General features: G+C 36.6%; 1 protein-coding gene across 4 annotated transcripts in view; it reads right to left on the bottom strand.

Annotated features, from left to right (window-relative positions):
* Nucleotides 1-21,929, bottom strand: part of LOC150102142 (uncharacterized) — a 385,716-nt gene that overhangs the window by 147,557 nt on the left and 216,230 nt on the right. For 3 of the 4 annotated variants that reach the window (XM_090399664.1, XM_090399668.1, XM_090399666.1), the window contains exons 8-9: nucleotides 21,775-21,836; nucleotides 2,348-2,406 (exon numbers count right to left, since the gene is read on the bottom strand). In XM_090399664.1, coding sequence (XP_090255790.1) covers nucleotides 2,348-2,406; nucleotides 21,775-21,836 — 121 coding nt within the window. The remainder of the gene's footprint in view (nucleotides 1-2,347; nucleotides 2,407-21,774; nucleotides 21,837-21,929) is intronic. The other variant, XM_090399665.1, reaches the window with a different exon arrangement.

Raw genomic sequence — 21,929 nt, 5'->3', positions numbered from 1 at the left:
AAAAGCCTTAGCAAAATCCAGAAGTACCACTGTGTAGCCAGTTCCTTTGTCCAACTCTGATGTTATTCTATTATGGATAGTTAATAGATTGCTAAGGCAGGATCTACCTTTAACAAAACCATGTTGGCCTCTATAGAGTATCATATCCTGATCCACCCATTCTTGAATTTTGTCTTTAACCAACTTTTCCAATACTTTTACCACTACTCCTGAGATGGTGATTGGTCTGTAATTCAATACTGCAGTTTTAGAGCCACCCTTATGCAAAGGAACCACTTTGCCTAACTTCCACTCCCTAGGGACCATACCAGAGTTCAAACTTAAATTAAATATCCAGGTAAGAGGGGTTGACAATTCATTTGCACATTCACGCAACACCCGAGCTGATATTCCATCTAAGCCTACCGCAGTGTTTGCATTTAAGTTTCGCAATATATTTAATACCTCTGATTCTTTAGCTTCAATTCTCACATTAGGTATTGCTATAGGTATAGAGATATCCTCACTTGGGTGATAGACTTTTGAGAAGTGATCACTCAGTAACTCGACTATTACATCTGATTTTGTCACCTCAATACCATCAGCACCCACTAAGGTTATCCTTCCGAAGTCATTCTTCCTCTTACTTGCCACATAGCGGAAGAACTCTTTGGGATTACCCTTGATCTCTTTGGCTAAGGTCTTCTCATAATCTGATTTAGCTTTTCTTACTATGCTGGTAACCTTCCTAGCTTGAGCCTTGTACTGCTCATGGGTGTCCTGATCGCCCTTCTCCTTGTAAATTCTCCATAACATTTTCTTTTTTTGTAGTTCAAGCTTGATACTACTGCTCATCCATCTAATGCCTGCCTTGTTTGACCTCCTGACCATGGGGACACAATCTGATATTGCTTTCCTCAGATACCCGCTGATTTTATCCCAAGCACTGCTAACATCTTTCCCTTGCAATATGTTCTGCCATGGGATGGCTGCAAGCTCACTCCGAAGCTTGTTATAATTGTTAATATTTTTGAGAATTGTTAATTGTTATAACTTTATTAATTAACATAATGTTATTTATTTATTTTTCGATATCTAAAGAATCAAGTTAATACAATCAAACAATCAACAAATTAGTTGATAGAATCAATCATCAATCAATTAAAAAACTATAATACAAAGAATTAAACGGTTTAAAATATTATTACAATTAAGGAAATGAATTTGCAAAACATATGACACTGGCGAAACCAAACTAAAAGTGGAGGGAGAGGGGGGAAGGAGTAGGGAAAGGAAATGAGAGAAACAATCTTTTGAACTTTAATGATGCAGAAGCCGTTAATGTGCACATTACCTAGGTAAAATGCGGAAAACTCTTGATTCCACATGTTAACAGAGCAAATCAGTTAATCTGCAGATTAGCTAGGTAATGTGCACATTAACGGCTTTCGAGCTTTAGAGGTAACATATATATATATATTTTTTTTTAAATTGTAAATGCTGAGCATTATCATCAGATGAAATACCAGAAATTGTGAGAAATTTCACCATAAACTTTCACTGATGTTATTATATAGGTGACTCTCACTATCACAAATGTGTAGGGATCACGATAATAGTTTGTTATAGTGGATAGAGAACATTTGCTATAGTGAATTTCTTTTAGCACAGCACTGTATCTACAAGGTTCTGGTTTCTGTAAATGTAATATGCATAATCTCACTGTAATGGTTATTTAAGAATGGGGCTTTGGTTAGACGTTCTCAGTAGTTTGTTATAGTGAGTGCACTTATTATAGTAGTGAGAGTTCAGTATAATGTCTTTTCTTGCATATGTAACTAAAACTTGAGTTGAAAATACATAATTCAAAATCACTTTTAAAATGGGTTTTACCACACTTAGTGTGCACAATCTGAATTTCTTATTGAAACACGCATAATAAGTATATCATATACAAATTGCTATTTGTATATATGATATACTTATTATGCATGTTTCACTAAGAAATTCAGATTCAATTACTAACTTTCATTATTATAATACAGCTTAAGTGTTCTGGAAGATAAGTTTGTGTCTTATTTAATTTATTTTTTAAAATATGAATCTTTAATAAGAGGTCATTAGAAACTATGCTCCAGAGAGCAAACACAAATCTTTTTTGAAAGCTACTTCAGATCACCAATGCATTTCCCCTACCAGATAAACACATTCACAAACATCCATGCTCATAGGGGAATTCCAATCGATTTTTTAATGGATGCAGAGAAAAAGTGCTTTATGTTCAGCCAATTAAATTCACTTATGCATTATATTAAAAAGTTTTATTTAAATTACTGAAGTTTCAAAGAAATGTGACAAATATACTTGCCTCCAACCTTTTCTTATGTTTGGTGTCTCTTGCCCTTCTAAAAGTGCTGCTTTTAATACCTAAAGAAAAATTTTAACAAGCTTTAAATTTTTTAAAAACATTTTAAACAAATTTTAATTATTTTTCAGAAATTAAGCACCTTTACATATATCCCATTTTAAAGATTAAACAAAGTTTGCTTTAAAGAATGGTCATAATGCACATTTACACCTTGAAATATGAATGATGGGAAGGAGGGTGGAATTAATCACTATAAACTGTCCCTTCATAAATTCAAATATGTATGCCTACATATATATTGAATACAACTGAGAAGTAAATTGTTTTTGAAATGAAAATATTGAGTAATCAAAAAAATCAAAAATTTGTGTCTATAAAAATACAAAGTCCAGTATCAGGGAGAAGAATCATTGAAGCCTCTAATATTCTACAAAACATCAGCATATTCAGATTAGATGGACATCAGATGAAAGGGAAATGTCAGACACAGTCATGATATACAATTATTATTATTGCATGGAAATCTCCAGGAAGTCTAGAAACTCACTGTATCCACCCAATATCTCACAACAGTCTGGCAATCTAGTCCACTTATTCACTGCTCTACATGCAAAAACTCGAATTTGATTACTATACTAACCATATTCTTACTCAATTTACAGGGATGAGCTTTTGTTCTGCTACCCTTCTAGCTAAGTGCTAAAATATTTCCTCTGCATCAATCCTATTAAAATCTTTTTAGTGACTAAAATGTTTCTATAATTTCCACCCTTTTCTACCTACAATCAATTTCTGCAACTCACAAACCATCAATTTATCCCTATAAAGAGCAGCGTTGCACAGACCATCTATCATTTTGGTCATTTGTTTCTGAATACTCTCCACGGCCTCCCACTTACGAAAAAAAAACCAGGTGATGAGCAGATCTGTGCAGTGTAATCCAGAAGAGACCATATCAAAGTCTAATAAACAGAAATAATAACTTCCTCTCTGCTTGGGTTGTGCTACTTTGGCCAATTTGCAATATGTCCTCTGACCTTCGACTAGCTATTACCTCCAAATCGATAACTCCATTTGAGTTAGTGACAGAGTTAGAAACTGAAATATAAGTTGTTTTTGAAAATAACTGGTTATAACAAATTCATTGTTCTGGATAATTATGTTTATGAGTGTTTGTTTGTGTGATTCTTCTAAAAGCTGTAACTTTTATTATTTTATTATTTCATGACACCTCCAAGAAGGAAGTCTGAAGACTCATCGAGGGAGGACACCTACTCTACAGCTCTTCGTCTCCACCACCACACCGAACTTCTACTATCATTATAATCTACATCAACAGCATCTATTGCTCACCACCTCCACCACTAGTATATTTTGTCTGTAAATCAGGTGTGTTCTGAAGGGCTGATTTGTCTGTATGCAGGGTGAAAAAACACAAATTTCTGGGAGAAAAAACCTGCTACCTTTGTATGAGATTGGCCAACTCACCTTCAACTGAAAAATCCACATAAAGATTCCTCCAGTCATGATGAGAATCGAACTTAGGCCTTTTCCAATCAAAGGGCACAACATACTGTCGTTCTTCCAATTGTGCTAGGGAGGCATGCTATGGAAGCAATTATTATAAGTAAACTGTATATACATTAGTGCACCGGTGCAAAAAACAATGGCAGGAGATTTCAATATGCATGATTTTATTCCTTGAAGCATGTGTGAAATGAATTCCCTTCATAAGGTGAAAGATTTGTGGAAAGAGAGTGAAATTGGTGAATGAGTGTGTTCGAAGTGAGATGTGAAGTTTTGGGAGAGAATGAAGAATGACAGCAGAGAGCTGAATGATGAAAGAGAGAAAATGCAAATGTGAATGCTGGCCAAATTGCTGTTGCAAGTAAAGTACCGAAAGTGAGCTAGAGTGCAGACAGCACGAGTGATAGCAAGAACGAAACAGCGAAACATGAAGAGAATGACCTGATGGTAATGATAAAGAGATAACATGCTTATGTGGAATCCTTCATAGAACAAAACACAGATAGAATGGTTAGTATAATGCTTGGTAAGTGGTATGGCAGAGATGCAAAAGAAGGGGAAAGAGAAAGCAGAGTATGAAAAAGCAAAAGAAAGAGAATAGAGATAGAGCTCCATAAGGAGATTCTGTGACAAGAGTGCTAGAAGAGAGTGTGCAACAAAACCATGTTTCCCTGGGGCTACGTTTAAGGATGTTAGTGATGCTGTAAGGATGGGGAGAGAGAGAGAGAGAGAGAGAGAGAGAAAGTGAAAAGAGATAATTACTTTGGTGGGTAATGATCTGGTACAAGTGAATTAGAAGAGTGAATTAGTAAAGACCGAGTCTGCTACCACACTATGACAAGAGGCAAGCCGAGAAGAGAAGCTGTGATTGTGGATAAGTGAAAAGCATGCAGTGTGTTTGATGGACTAAAGGACTTATATGAGAAGAATGGTTTGCATTTGAATGGATATGGAGTTAAGTATCTTGAGAAAGTATTGCTCAGTGGTGTGAGTTTGGAAGTGCAGGGGAAATGCTGTGTGTGGATGCAGGCATTCTATAAGGTGACCAAGTAGCAGAATAATCATATGATGAATGTAGATGCTGAATGTAGCTCCCAGGTTCTTAACTTCAGTGGGATAATTAACATAACGTGTGAAAGAGATTGTGGGATGAATGGGTAATGCAGTTTATTATACTAATGCCAGAAGAATTTGTAATAAGAGTGGACTTTTTGGCATTGGTTAATTCAACTTAGCCAAAAGTTATAAGCATTAGTGAAACAAACTTGGTTGATGGAGGATGATATAGTCATAGGGATAGAATGCACAGGGTATAGTATTTTGACAAAGGGAATGAAATAGGGGGAAAGAGTTTTGCTAATAATAGCAGAAGAGTTAGCAGCACATCAAGACAGGAATGTAGATTGCAGTTCATTTGAAGATATCTGTTGTGAAATAGAGACTGAAAGGATGAAAAATATAGAAGGCTGCTGCTATAGACCAGAGGTCAAATTAGCAAACTGAGTGCAGGATGAGTAACTATTATGGGAGACTTCAAATATGGAAACAAAGCAGGAAAGGTTATAGGAGATAAAGGAAATGGAATCGACAGAGCCACTAAGAAATAATTACCCAAGACAATGTAATGGAGAGGACTTGAAGTTTCAGAGTGCTGGATCTGGTAGCCAAACTGTCACACTATCTCTATTTGATGGAAGCATGTCTTGTGAACGAGATGAGAAGTATGAAAACTGAGATTAGCAGAATGGAAGAGATGAATGCAAGGTGAATCAGAGTAGGAGTGAGAGAAAGTTTTGGGAATGATAGAATAGGAGAGAATAGAAACAGTGGGAGTGAGGGACTGAGAGAGAGAGAGGCATGGGGCAGGTGAGCAATCAAGGAACAGAATGGTTAGAGGGTATGATGTATGGAGACTCGATGAGCTCAGGTGTGCAGGATAGGATGCAGAGGTGTGTTTGCCTGGAGGGATGATAGAAAATGTGGCTATGGCAATTAAGAGGCATGAAAGGATGGATGAAATGATTGTGATGGTGGGCACAAATGATTTGAGAGGCAATGTAAATCGGGTGGCAAGAGATCTGAGATTCCTGCTTGAGGTTGTGCAAAAGAAAACACAGACAGGAAAGATTGTGCGTGTGTTGCCCAGGTATGATAGTGACGAGTTGAGCAGAAGAGCAGTAATAGTGAATAGCATAATAGCCAGAATGTGTCAGAAGAGAGGATTGGAATATGCAGATGCTTGGAGAGCGTCTGAGGACAGAGGGGAAACTGTATGCGAGAGACCGCTTGCATTTGAATGAGGAAGGATGAAGGCATTTCGAGAGATTGCTGTTTTCTGAACGAGTCAGTGTGTCAATGCAGGGAAACTAGGATTTCCAGGGTGGATGGTAGCACGGGTGGGAATTGGTGCTTGGGAGAAGAGAGACGACATCAGGTAACATAGAGTCCAATGGGGTCGAGAGGGGACAATGATAGGTATAGAAACAGTGACATTTTTATGCTCTATAATAATACCAGTGGTATCCGAAATAAAGGAGATGAATTGGTGGCTCTGATAGCATCAGCCTGGCCAAAGATTATTGGGATCTCTGAGACATGGTTGATAGAGGATTATATAATAACAGGAATTGAAGTGGCAGGTTCAGCATTCTTCGGCAGGATAGGAAAGGAAAACGTGTTGATGGAGTACTGCTTATGATAACTGATGACTTATGTCCTCTAAGAGTGGAGGCTTTGGAAGGCAGTGACACTAATGAAAAGCATATGGTGTGAGGTAGAGGTGGCCAAGACAGGATATTTAGTGGGTGTTGCTATAAACCAGGGATCAGAGAAGGTGGGGAGCAGGAGATGTTTAGGCAGTTGAGCTTGGCAAGTGCAAGAAGAATGATTGTTATGGGAGATTTTAACCACAGCAGGATAAGCTTTGAAGAGGAAAATGCATGTAGTAATAAGAGGATGCAATTTCTAGAATTCTTGAGGGACAGATTTCTTAGGCAGCATGTAATAGAGGGAACAAGAGGGTCATGAGTTTTAGATTTAGTCATAGCATCAGAAGAGCTGATAATAAGTGAGATGACATCTCTCCCACCAGTTGGAGACAGGGACCATGTGGTTTTGACTTGGAAGATGAATAAACATGCAGGAGTATCAAAGAAAAGGGTACATATGTGGAATTATAAGGCAAGTGATTTATAATAGGTATCAACTAGGGGTAGAATTGGAAGGCCAAGATATTATTAGTGCTTGAGAAATTGTGAAAGGATATTTGTTAGCAGAAATAAAAAGCTGTATTCCACAAGTGAAGAAGGGGACACAATTTGGAGTAAAATGGATGACAAACAATATCAAACAGGAACTGCAGTTGAAAAAGAGATTATGGAAGAGATACAAGGAGAGAGGTGGAGGGTAGATACATGAAGAATATAAGACGCAGGCCAGGAAAGTGACCAGAATGGTGAGGAAGGCAAAACTTGAATATGAGAAGAGATTGGAGATTGGCACTAAGATCCAAAGAAAATCCTAGGGAATTTTTTAGCTATGTGGCCAGTAGGAGAAGAAATGATTGTGGAAGAATGACACTGCAGGATAAAAATGGGCATATATTGACTGATGCAGACGACATAGTGGAGTTGTTCAATGAGCACTTTATTGGAGTATTTCATCCTGGAGAAGAAGGTTTTAATACTAGAGGGATAGGGCAGATTCAGCATTTAGAGGTGCAAGAGGAGAGTGTGTTCCAAATACTGAGTGCTCTGGATACCAGTAGAAGCTGTGGGACTGGATGGTATTTCACCACGGGCTTTGAGGGAATGTGCTAAAGAACACTGACAGCTCCACTGACCTGGCTCTTCAATAAAAGTCTGGCTATGGGAAAGGTATCCAAGGAATGGAAGGAAGGTAAGATAGTGCTGCTGCACAAGGGTGGTAGCAAACTGGAAGTGCTAATTATAGGCCAGTTTGTGTGTCATCAGTAGTTGTTAAAGTCTTGGAGAAATTAGTGAGGGACTATATTGGGCAGATGATGGTAATGTTATTTGTGATAATCAAAGATTTTTTAAGGGGCACTCTTGCTTTAGTAATATGATTACCTTTTATAATAAAGTGACATCAGTTGATGAGGGGAAAGGCATATACTGCCATTTTTTTAGATTTTGCAAAGCTGTTTGACAGGGTGCCACATGATAAGCTGATATTTAAGTTACAGCACATGGGTTTAGATGTCGGGTTAGTCAACTGGATTCAGGATTGGCTGTCTGATAGGTATCAGAGAGTTGTGTATGGTGAGGCAATATCAAGGAGGCAAAAGGTTACAAGTGGGGGTTCCACAGGGCTCAGTACTGGGACCTGTATTGTTCAACCTTTATATCAATGACATTGTCAATGAATTGCAAGAGGATATTCTGTTGTTTGCAGATGATGTGAACCTGGGAAGGGTTATCAGTAATAGTGCAGCCCTGCAAGAGGATTTGAATAAATTAGACAGATGGGCAAATGAATAGGGGTATCGGTTTAATGCAGCAAAATGTAAAGTCTTGAAGTTTGGGAACCATCGATGGGAGGATGCATTCTCAATTCGAGGAGCTATATTGGAGGAAGTAGGGGAGACAAGAGATTGGGGGGGGGGGTGATGATTGATAGAAAACTGAACTTCAGGGAGCATATTGCAAAGGTGGTGAAGGTAACACAGAGGATTGCTGTAATAATGAGAAGGTCGCTGACCTGCAGAGATAAAAGAGTTATCATTCTGTTGTATAAGACGCTTATCAGACCACACTTAGACTATTGTTCTCAGGTTTAGTCCCCAGGATTTGAAGGGGGCTAAACATAGTATGATTAACTGTGGATAGGGTACAGAGGCAGATAACAAAGATGGTTTCAGGACTGTACAATGTCAGTTATGAGGATCAACTGAGGGAATGTGGGCTGCAGAGTTTGGTGGATAGAAGAAAGAGAAGTGATATGATCGAGACTTTTAAACTGTTGAGAGGCAGTTACAGGGTAGACACATCGGGGAGTTCTTTTACTTGGTGGAACTGTGGGAAAGAGCGATGACAAGGGGCCATCCCTGGAAGTTGCAAAAGGAGGCTGTGAGCAAGAGGGTGAGGAGTGGTGATAAACTTTGTGTTTCTTAAAAACAACCTCCCACGATGAGTCTTTTGACTCCATGGAGGCCTGGATGATGATAATAATAATAATTTAATGGGAAATATTCGGTTCTTGATGTCGATGATGAAAAGATAGGAAGAGCAACAGTGAATGAAGTTAAGGTAAAGATAATACAGGATGACTTAAATAAGTTGATGGTTTGGGCAAAGGATAATGCTACCAATTTAATGTGGTTTAATGTAAAATTATACACTTTGGGATAAAGAGATCATAAGCTGTGTACTTATTATTATTTTAGCTCTACACCTCTTTAGAGATTTTGGCTTGCTTCATAATATTTTTCATTCTACTCTATCAGTGCAGTACTTTTCCAATTCTTAACTTTAAGAATTCCAAGGTCTTTCTCAACCTCATCTAACCATCTCTTTTTAGGTCTTCCTCTTCTTCTTTGTCCAATTATTTTCCATTTATATATATTTTTTAACTCCTCTACTTACTTCCATCCTTTCTAACTGGCTTATCCATGCTATTCTTTGTGCCCTTAATAAATCTAACAATATCTTCTCCATTTCTTAATTTGTTAATTTCACTATTTGCTCTTATTCTCCAATTGTCATTCTTCTCTTCAATTGGTCCATAAATTTTTCTCATTATTTTCTTTTCAAAAATCCTTAACCTATTCTCTTCTTTTTGAGGTAGAGTCCATGATTCACATCCATATGTTATTATAGGTCTAATAATCGATTTTTTGTTATTATTATTATTTCAGGCGACTCCAGGAGTCCTTAGACTCATCGAGGGAGGCCCTAAACATCATGTCCACACAACTATGCAATTACATTCTCACAGTATCTATCATACCTTGCCTTGAACTCGTTCACCGTCATAGCACCCACAACAGACTCTGGCAGCTTATTCCACTCATTTACCACTCTAAAAGTAAAGAACCCAGCAATAACACCCCTGCTAACCACACTCTTGCCCAGCTTCCATAGGTGTACCCTAGTTCTCCCACCACCAGTCTTGATCTCAAAAATATCCTCTGAATTAATCCTATAGAATCCCTTTAGCAATTTGAATGTCTCAATCATATCTCCCCTTTTCCGCCTATCAACTAGTTTCTGCAACCCACAAATCATCAACCTGTTCTCATATGGTTCATTCCATAGACCTGTTATCATCTTAGTCACTCGCCTCTGGATCCTCTCCATCTCCTCCCCATCAAGAAGGAACCGAGGTGACCAAATCTGGGCACAGTAGTTGAGATGAGGTCTTATCAAGGCTCAGTACAGAGGTACAATAACTTGCTTGTCTCTGCTCGTCAAGGTATTTTTCAACAACCAAGTGAGTTGATGAGCTGATTTAGCTACTTTTGCAATGTGTCCCCTAAATTTCATCTCCCTATCCACCAACACTCCCAAGTTCCTGGCCTCATCAATCTCTTGGAGTACAGTTCCACCAATGTGGTATACCGCTGCTAATCTTTTCACCCCAAAATGCATAACTTTACATTTTGTCACATTAAATTCACATCCATTCTCCTTAGCCCAGAACTCCAATCTATCTAAGTCATCCTGCAAGACTTTGACATCTTCTGCATTCACTATTGCCCTACCCAGCTTTACATCATCAGCGAACAAATGAATTGTTCCACTTAGATCCTTCCCTATATCGTTGATGAACAGATTAAACAGCAGTGGTCCAAGAACAGAACCCTGCGGCACACCACTAGTCACAGGCCGTCTTTTGGACTCTACTCCTGAATAAACTACTCTTTGATATCTCTCCATCAACCAACCACCTATCCATCTCACCAACCCTATATCCATTCCCATATGTTGTAGTTTACGGATTAGTATTCCATGTGGTATCCTGTCAAACGCCTTTGTCAGGTCCAGCAGTATCACTGTAAACCCATTTCCCTTATCCAGTTCAGCCGTCACCTTGTTATAAAACTTGAGCAAGTTACTGAAGCATGATCTACCCTTCACAAAGCCATGCTGTCCCCTGTACAGTATCTCATTTTCATCAATCCATTCCTGTATTTTTCCCTTGACTACTTTCTCCAAGACCATGACAACGACTCCTGATATGCTGATCGGTTGGTAATTTGCAACCGTAGTCTTGGATCCTCCTTTATGCAGTGGAACTATTTTCCCCTCTTTCCACACCTGCGGGACTAAACCAGACCTGAGACTCGGATTAAACAACATGGTCAAGGGCACTGATAATTCCTTAGCCGCTTCACGCAAGACCCGTGCCGGTATACCATCCAGTCCCACAGATGTGTTCACATTAAGGTTCTGTAATAGACTAGTCACCTCCACTTCATTCATCACTATTCCCGTATAAACTAATGGTTCCTTCATTTTTTCAATGTCACCACCTGGATGATATGCTTTTGCAAAGTGTACGCTCAGTAACTCCACTATATCGACTGATTCAGTGACTTCCTTACCATCGTCATTCCTTAAAATCATTCTGCCATGTACAATTTTTTTCTTGCATGCAGCATATTGAAAGAACTGTTTGGGATTCTCTTTTGCTTGCATAGCTAGTTTCCTTTCATAATCCGCTTTTGCTTTTTTTACCACACTCGTTACCTTTCTGGCCTGCACTTTATACTGTTCGTGTGCCTGCAGGTCACCCCTTTCTTTAAATTCCCTCCACAGTTGTTTCTTTTTTTGCAGCTCAAGCTTAATGGTGTTAAGCTTGAGCTGCAAAAGCATAACCTCCATAACCTCCAGCCATAACCTCCTGTAAATGTTCCTTGACCACTTCCCATGCTCTATCGACATCCAGCCCTTGCGGTTGTACATGCCATTGCACTATCCAAGCAATCTCCTAAGCTTGTCATACTTGCCAGCATGGTAATTCCACATACACCATGTCTTAATCGAAAATTCCACACCTTTAGCCACCTCCCAGGTCAAGACCTTATGATCACTCTCACCAATAGGTGGCAACATGGTCATATTCATTACAGTCAAATTCTCAGATGCTATTACCAGATCAAGCACTCTCACACCCCTAGTATTTTCAATTACATGCTGTCTCAGATAGTTATCCCTTAATAATTGAATAAAATCCTTTTCCTTCCTCACATGTGTCCTCTCCTCCTTCCAATCAATGTTACCATAGTTGAAATCCCCCATAATAATTACCCTCCTTCCACTCATTTCATCAAATTCCCTATGCATACTATCTCCACCATCTATTCCATCACCTGGTCTATAGCAGCACCCAACTGTATATTTTATTCTGCCAGTCTCAATCTCACACCAAATAGCCTCAAATGAGCTCCTTTCACCATCCTGCAATACATCTTCAATTCTCCTTGGCTGCAGTTCATCAGCTATCATCAATAATACCCCACCCCCATTTTATTCTCTCTGTCCCTCCTAAACACACTATAACCTACACATTCAATCCCACTAACTATATCATCTTCCGTCAGCCATGTTTCACTAATGCCAATAACCTGTGGCCAGGAAGAGCCAATCAAGGCCAAAAATTCTTCCTTCTTGTTCCTAATACTCCTAGCATTAGTATACATGAAATGCAGTGATCCCTTAGTCCCACCCCTATATTGATGCGTTATTCTAAATGACCCATTCCCATTTTTTGTCCTTAGTGCTGGCTCTAGTACATTATATACATTCCTACACTCATCTGTCTCACTGATGTCTGCATATCCATTCCTCCCCCCCCCCTCCTTGGTAGTTCTAGTTTCCCTGGTTTTGCACATCCATTTTCACTTCATTCAGCAACACTCTTTCCAGTCTGCGCACACCAACATTGAAATGCAGGCCATCCATCTTGTATAAGTCCTTTCGTCCTTCAAACTCATTCCACACCACACCGTCTGCATAACCTGCGCATAATGTCATTTGCAATTATGGCCCTCCTTCTAATCTAAACTCCTCTCTGTCATACTGCGGCAACAGACTAACCATTCTAACTCTGTCACTCTTTTCTTTCGCTACCTTTAACAATTTCGCTACCTTTCAAGTCCTCTCTCATAAAAAATTTATCACCTTTCAAATTCATTCATACCCGCCACAATTATTAATTCTTTCACTCTCTGTTTTTGCACTCTAATACTCTCACTTACATCCTTAAATTTCGCACCCGGTAAGTACGATTTAGTTACACTGCCATCTATCACCCACTCTTAATAACGAGTCACCATACAACACTCTTTCCTTCATTTTAGAAACTCTCCCATTCTTACACTGTTCATTTACGTTAGCCAAATCACTCTGGAAAGAGTTTTGCAGGTGCTCTAATTGCCGCTGCGCATTTTGTATCACTGCGTGCAACCTAGCGATCTCACTTCCTACAAATAATTCCTCATTATTTTTATCATTTAAACCATTTTCTCTCTTAGTTTATAAATTTATAAATTTTTAGTTTAGAATTCTTATCTACAACTTTACTACCCAATAATGCTTTATGCATGTGATAACATTTATTTACAGCTATTATTCTATTATTCATTTCTTCTGTTATGTTATTCATTATTGTTATTAGGGATCCAAGTTAGTTAAAATGAGTCACTGATTCAAAATTATAGTCATCTATACTACATTTAGAGGCTATTTTATTTCCATTTCTTCCATATTGTATTTAGTTTTTTGTTCTTTAATATGTAAACCAACTTAATTGGCATTTAATTCTTTAAACTTACTTTCTAAATCTTTTTTGGTACGACTAATTATTGCAATATCATTTGCATATGCACAAATCTGTACAGATTTATCATCAATATAGCCTCTTATATTGAGTCTTCTTAATACACATTCAAGTGTCAAATTAAACAAACTTGCAGACAGTGCATCACCCTGTCTCACTACGGAACTTATTTCGGATGTGTCTGTTAACTCACCTTGTATTTTAACCCTTGACTTAGATCCTTCTAAGTGTTATTTCAATCACCATAACCAATTTTTGTGGGATTCCCAATCTTATAAGACTATTAATCATTTTTTGTCTATTTATTTTATTAAAAGTCTGTTTAAAATCAATATATAAATTATATAATTCTATATTATATTCCATACATTTTTTGTGCATATTCCTTAACATAAATATATTATCAGTGGTAGATCTCTTTGGCCTAAAACCAGATTGGTAATCTCCTAAAATTTCTTCAGTATATGGTTCTAATCTACTATTTATTAAACTTCATAAAATTTTATGTTACATTTAGCAATGCGATTCCTCTATAATTACTACAATTCAATTTATCTCTCTTTTTATATATTGGTTGAATAACTCCTATTTTCCATTCCTCTGGTAATTTTTCTTCATTCCATATTTCAATTTTATTAATTGCCAGATTTTTCCTCATAATGGTTTTCCAGGATTCTTGATAAGCTCACCTGTTATTCCATCTATACCCAGTGCTTTAAAGTATTTTATCTGTTTTATAATTTTAACTACTTCATAAGTTGGTTCTTTTATTATTATTATTATTTTTTCATTTATTCTTATCACATTCTTATCTCATCTTCATTATCATTAATGCCTTCTTTTGATAACAATTCTTCAAAATACTCTTTCCATCTCTTCATGATGTTTTCTTTTTCGGTTTTTATTTCCCCTTCTTTATTCCTGCATCCTATATTATTTGAGGATTAAAATTTTGTACTAGTGAATTAATTTCTTTATAATATTTTTTTATTTCTTTGTTTTTATTATATTCATTTATTAACTCTATTTTCCTCTTTATCATCTCTTTTTTTCTTTTGATTATATTTATTTGCTTTTTTTCTATTTTCTTGACATCTTTCTCTATTAGCCCTTGTATTTCTTTCTTATATACACTGCTCAAAACAATTAGGGAAGATTTTAGTTTCAGTCGGATATATAAATTTCTGCAAATAATTATAACTATTGGGTACTTTATACATGAATAAATATTTCATACTTATGGATAAGGTGAAATTAATGAGATATTGTTTAAATAATCGATATTTATTACAAATTGTGTTACATTTGTAAATTATTTTTATAACTTTATAATTTAAAGAAAACCAAAATATCCCCTAATTGTTCTGAGCAGTATATTTATAATCTCAATTTTTCTAAATTTTTTGTCTCAATTTTGTACCAACCAACATGTGATCAGAGTCGCAGTCTGCACCTCTAAATGCTCTTACATCAATAATTGATGTTGCTTATCTTTTAGAAATCAAAACATTCTCTATCTGATTAGACTCATTAGTAGTGGAATAATCCATGTTCCTAAATGTATCTTTTTATGTGGAAAATTTGTGCTCATTACTCTTAATTTATTAGTTGTTGCAAACTGAGCAACTCTATTACCGTTATCACTAGTCTCTTCATGTAGACTATATCTTCCAAACATCTCTTTATACATATATCTTCCTTATATATAACTAATTTAGCATTAAAGTCTCCTAATACAATCATAGCATCATTTTTTGGTATGCCTTCACATGCTTTTTTGTAAATCATTATAAAATTGTTTGATAACGTTTTCATCTAGCATTCTCAATCAGAGCATAAATATTTATAAATATAATGTTATGAAATTTAACTTTAATACATATTTTACATATTCTCTCATTTATTGGTGTAAATTGAAACATTGATTTGTAGACCTTTTTTGTTATAATAAAACCAATTCCATGTTCTTCTTGTTTTATAGGACCACTAAAGTATAACTTATAATCATTTTTATTAATTACTCCTTGTCCTTTCTATCTTATTTCCTGTAAGGCTGTGATATCCATACCATATTTCAATAATTCGTCTGCTATGTTTTGCATTTTACCAGTCTGTAATAACGTCCTGACATTCCATGTTCTGAATTTCATAATAATTCTCATTAACCTTTTCCTTTGCAAACGTCATTTCCGTAGAGTCAGTCCGGTTTCATATTGTTTAGCCTTCTGAACAAAATGTTTTTTGTAGAATGGGTTCTTAGCCCATTGCCTCTCTTCCTCCTTTATCCAGACTTGGGACCAGTAACAGTACCAATGAGCTACTCAATCCACCCATCGAATACTGTAGGCAGAATGAACTGTGTACTTCACAGATAGATTTCTTGAGTAGAAGGCAGTTTCAAGTAGTTTTTGTAGGAAAACTTAAAAAATGGGGAAATGGACAATGAAACATATTTCCATCTATGGTCCCATAGAAGGTTCTCCTAAGGAAAGAGTGAAGGAATTTTTCGAGAGCAGGAAGCTGACAAAGTAAATGGAAAAAGTGGTATTTGTTGGAGATCTAAATAGCAGAGTAGGAAGTGAATTCCAGCAGACATGTAGAAATGTTTTGGGAACATTTGGAGTAAAGGGCAAGGCATATCTGCAGGATTTCTGCTTCAGGATATGGACTAGTAATTACTCAAACCATGTTTCAACATAAAGATGTACACAAGTTCATGTGAAGAGAACACACAAGCAATAAGAAAAGCCTCGATGACAATGTTATTGTTGATAGTGATATATTCATGCTGTTAAGGATACAAGAGTGTACAGAGGATTTGAAATTGACCATCACTTAGTTTTAAGTATGATAAAATTGAATATCACACTGAAAATAACAGTATGAAAAAAGTTTTAAAAAGAATTAAAGTTCAGCCGTTTTTAAAGGTAAATTGCAGACTCAACTATACAAATAATACTGAAGAAAGAATGCAACAGTTCAAAAACAAGAGCCACCTTGCAATCTCAGTAACAAACTCTGAAGAAAACGCTGATTGATTCAGCTAGTAAGGCATTTGGTGAAGTTGTTTGCAAGGATAAAAAATTAAGAATGCAATGATGGATACAAGTAGTCAAAGAAGCAGTCTTGGAAAACAAGAAAGCATACCAAAAGTTCTTAGCAAATAAGTTGCAAATATTCTTTTAGGGCAGATGTAATACTGAGTAAAATGTAAGGCAGCTAAGCTATGTGTAAGAGTAGCTAAACAGAAGTGATGGGTAGGCTTTGGTAAGAAACAGAAGATAAACATCACGAAAGTGGCAAAGGCAGCTATTGAAAAAGTTTAGAAATCGGGGAAATAGCACTGTAAAAGGAATCAAAGATGATAAAGGTGACATGAAAACTGAAGATAAGGATATCCTAAGTGTCTGGAGTAATTATTTTTGAAAGACTGTTAAATGAAACAAGCAGTGACAGAACCATTGTAGAAAACTTTCAAGAGGAATGCAAACTTGAGTAGATATGAATACTTGAGGTAGAAAAAGCCATTAAAAAACTTGAAATGTGGAAAAGACAGATGGCGTAGATGATATTCAACTAAAAGTTTTGCAGTGGCTACGCTGCATAATTCTTGACCAGATAAGAAGGTTGAATTCCAGATGATTGGAGTAGCACTCTCTCATAGTTTTCATCTATAAAAAAGGGAATAAAATTGAATGTGAGAATTACAGAGGAATTTCTGTACTAAGTGTTCTGGGTAAGATTAATGCAAAGTATGCTTGAAAAGAAACTGAGAAATTTTGTGCAAGAGAAACTGGGAGAAGAACAAGCTGGATTCAGGTTAAACAGAAGTTGTAAGGATCAGATTTTCATTTTAAGACAAATACTTGACAAATCATGGGAAATGACAATTGCCTGTACTTATGTTTCGTAGATTTGAAAAAGGCATGTGACAATGTGCCCAGGAAAAAATCTTTCTAAACACTATAGTTATATAGTATTTATGACCAGCCTGGTTGGCTGATTGGTTAGTGTATCTGCTCTCCAGCCAAAAGGCTGCGGATTCGAATCCTGCTGTGGGCATGGATGTTTGTGATTGTCTATGAAATTACTAGCAGTAGTGGTTGGCAGTAGATGTGTAGTTACAGTTCGTTATAGTTGGTGAATTAAGTGGTTGAGACAGAGAGTTGTAGAGTAGGTGCCCTCACTCAATGAGTCTTTAGACTCCATGGAAGTGTCGTAATAATAATAATAATATAGTAAGTGGAACTGTCAGTTCAATATTGCAAAGTGTAAGGTTTTGAGATTTGGTAAGCAATGATGAGATGCGAAGTATACACTTGGTGGAGGAAACTTTAAAGGAAGTAGAGGAGATGAGATCCAGGAGTGATGGTGGACACAGACTTGAAATTCAAGGGCACAAGTTATGAAGACATCACATCGGATAACAACAAAGATGAGGGAAACCATCATGTGGAAAAGTAATTATTATTTCTTTATCTTAAAGCTTAAGCGAAATGCTTAATTGATTTTGTGGAGAGTTAGACACGTAACAAGTATTGTCTCCAGCGTACTCTGGTTGTCTTAGTTAGAACCAGACACGTGATATGTGTTGTTTGAATGTTGTATATATAATTTGTCTTAGTAAGAATAAACGTGTTATTTTTGTTAATAGCTTGCTTGATCTTGTTTAGCCAAAGCACTTCTCATAAAAATACTGAACCTGAGTGACCTAAGAGTTGTAATAGCCACGACTGATTGATTAATTAATAGGAGTTGCTCAAGTAAAATTCTGAGTTATTTTTGTGTATAGCTGAATATTTCTCTTATATGTAAGAGAAGGACAAACAATTCTTTTACACGATGCTTAATGGTGCAGTCGATAAAAAAATAAATTTTTAAGGATCAGTTACGAGTGAAATACGGCAAAGTAGATTAAGGACTTGGCTCCAGCCAGAGGCTTTTCCTAAGTCTAAGATTCAAGCATGTGCAAGAGCATATTTACGGCCTTGAGAGAGGGGAGGGGAGTAAAACTAAGTTAAGGACTGAAGGATTAAGATTAATTGGGGGTTTTACGCGTGAATTAGAAATTGAAGTCTATAGACAGTTTGAACTAACTATGATACAAAAATAAATGAGAAAAATATTAGAATGGTGAAGTAAAATCCGTTAAATAATTTAAATAAATTAATAAAAAAGTAAATATAATAATATTAGAAAAGGTACTATGAGAGCCCTACTCCAATCATCTGTGATTCGTCCCTCTGTCCAGGCATTCTGAACTATACATTGCAGCCACTGTAAAACTTTATACCTCCATACTTGAGCATTTCTGGTAGAATATCATCTACTCCAGGTCTTTCCACATTTCAGACTTTTGATGGCTTTTTCTACTTCAAGAATGGATATGTATTCCTGATTGCATGCCTGGTCAGTGTTTTTTTACCACTGTGCTGTCACTGATTGTTTCATTTCATTTAGCAATTTTTTTAAGTAACTCTATACTTCAAGGATATCTTTTTGTCCAGTTTTCATGTCACCTTTATCGTCTCTAACTCCTTTTACAGCATTCTTTCCTCTATTTCTAAGCTTCCTCAACAACCTCCAGAATATCTTGAAACCTTCTTGATATTTATTTTCTATGTTCTTACCAAAGTCTTCTCATGACTTTTGTTTAGGTAGTTTTACACAGTGTTTAGCTTTCTTACATTTGTCTTTGTATTCTCTAAGAGCACAAGCTGACTTATTTGCCAGAAACTTTTGATATGCTTTCTTCTTTTCCTTCACTGCCTCTTTAATTTCCTGTATCCACCATGGAGTTCTGAATTTTCTATCCTTACAGAACAACCTCACCAACATGCCTCTCTGGCTGAATCAATCAGTGTTTTCTTCAGCGTTTACCACTGAATCTCCAAGGTTTGGTTCCTGTTCACAAACTGTTTCATTTTTTCTTGAATAATGTTTGTATATTTTAGTCTACAGTTAACATCTGACAGCTGCTCAACTTTTATTCACTTTAAGGCTTTCTTACATGTTCTTCTTTTCAATATGAAATTCAATTTTATCCTGCTCAAGACTAAATGGTGATCACTTTCCAATTTCAAATCCTCTGTACACTCTGGTGTCCTGCACCATGGAGAAAACATCACTATCAACAATAACATAGTTAATGAGACTTTTCTTATTCCTTGCCTCTTCTTTCCATATGAATTTGTGCACATTTTTATGTTGGAACATTGTGTTAGTAATAACTAGTCCAAGTTCTGAACAGAAATTCAACAGGTATTTGTCTTTATTATTCGCTTTGCTCTTTTCTCCAAATTTTCCCAAAATATTTTTGTATGTCTGACAATCATTTCCAATTCTGCTGAAGATGGCAAGTTAAATCTGGAAATAGACAATTAAATAAGCAAAGCTTTTATGGCATTGAGCTAGTTAAATATATTTATATGGAATAATAATAATAATTATTATTATTATTATTTAGGCAGGAGTCAAAAGACTCATCGCGGAGGTCCTTCTGAGGAAACACAAGTCTATCAAGACTCATCATGGGAGGTCCCTTCTAAGAAACACAAAGTCTCTCATACCGCTCGTTAAACTCATTGACCATTCTCGCACCACTCTATCAGGCAATGCATTCCATGGTTCAACCACCCTCCAGCAAAGAAACCACTCCTCACTCTCTTGCTCAAAGTTTCCTTTTGTAACTTCCAGTGATGGGCCGTTGTCATCACTCCTTCCCACTGTTCAACCAAGCAAAAGAACTCCTCAGTGTCAACCCTGTAACCACCTCTCAACAGTCTAAAAGTCTCAATCATATCATCTCTGCTTCTTCTATCCACCAAACTCTGCAGTCCACATTCCCTCATAACTAACATTGTACAGTCCTTAAACTGTCTTTGTTATCTGCCTTTGTACCATTTCCACAGTTAATTTATCCCCTTCAAATCCTGGGGACCAAATCTGAGAACAATAGTTTCATTGTGGTCTGATCAGGGTCTTATACAATGGAATGATAACTCTTTTATCTCTGCAGGTCAGCGTCCTTCTCATTATTGCAACAATCTTCTGTGTTACCTTCACCACCTTTGCAATATGTCCCTTGAATTTCAGGTTTCTATCAATCATCAACCTCAGATCTCTTGTCTGCCCTACTTCCTCCAGTATAGCTTCTCCAATAGAGTATGCAGCGTCCCATCGATGTGTCCCAAACCTCAAGATCTTATTTTGCTGCATTTAACCGACACCCCCATTCACTTGCCCATCTGTCTAGCTTATTCAAATCCTCCTGTAGGACTACCACATCTGCACTATTACTTATAACCCTTCCCAGCTTCACATCATCTGCAAACAACTGAATATCCCCCCTGCAATCCACTGACGATGTCATTGATATAGAGGTTAAACAGTATAGGTCCCAGTACTGAGCCCTGTGGGACTCCACTGGTAACCCTCTGCCTCCTTGAAACTGCCCCACCATACACAACTCTCTGATACCTACTGGATATATCCTGAATCCAGTTGACCAACCTGACATCCTTAGCCAAAACACTAAACTAGCAGCATGCAAGACAGTATTCAAAGTAGTTTTATGTTATGATCTGAGAATTGCATTGGAAACAAAGCAATTTATCAAAGATTGGAGACCACAGATATGAGAGTCTTTAAAAACATTAACAGCCTAAACAGATGGCATCAATGACAAAATAATATTAAAAATGAAGACATTAGAGATGAATTTGACATTGTATTCAAGAATGTGTGAGTAGATCTAATCTAAGGTGGTATGGTTACCTGAATAGAATGACAGTGAAAAAAGTTAGCAAAACAGGTGGTTTGATGAAAAGATGGCAAGAGATCTAGAGAAAGACCAAAGTCTAAATGGATTCAGTCAGATGAGCCTTAGAAGAACAAAATGTTAGATACAATCAAGAAATAAACTAATTTGGAGGAGATTATCAATTAATAATAATGAAAATTTAATTATTTAGTGCTGTCATAGCAGCCTGAACACACTATGAGGGTGCATATCAGGAAATTGATGATGATCATGATGATAACACTAAATAATTCAATTAAAATCCATAAAAGTTACAATATTTTAAATTAAGGCTTACCTGTGCTTGTAGTTCAGAAGCACTATAATTTCCAAGTGTCTTTATTTCTGTCTCTCTTCCTGCTGAAATAGCAGGAAATATTTAATTTCAAAAGATTGCTGATTAATTGTTTAGACTTCTTAAATGAACCTTAACAAATAATCATTCATGAAACA

The sequence above is a fragment of the Typopeltis vanoorti genome, chromosome 10 (genome assembly GCF_054136105.1).
Source record: "Typopeltis vanoorti isolate ZY-2024b chromosome 10, IOZ_Tvanoo_1.0, whole genome shotgun sequence".
NCBI lineage: Eukaryota > Metazoa > Arthropoda > Arachnida > Uropygi > Thelyphonidae > Typopeltis > Typopeltis vanoorti.
Note: the sequence above shows the minus strand (reverse complement) of the source record. Positions and strands in the feature narration are given on the sequence as shown.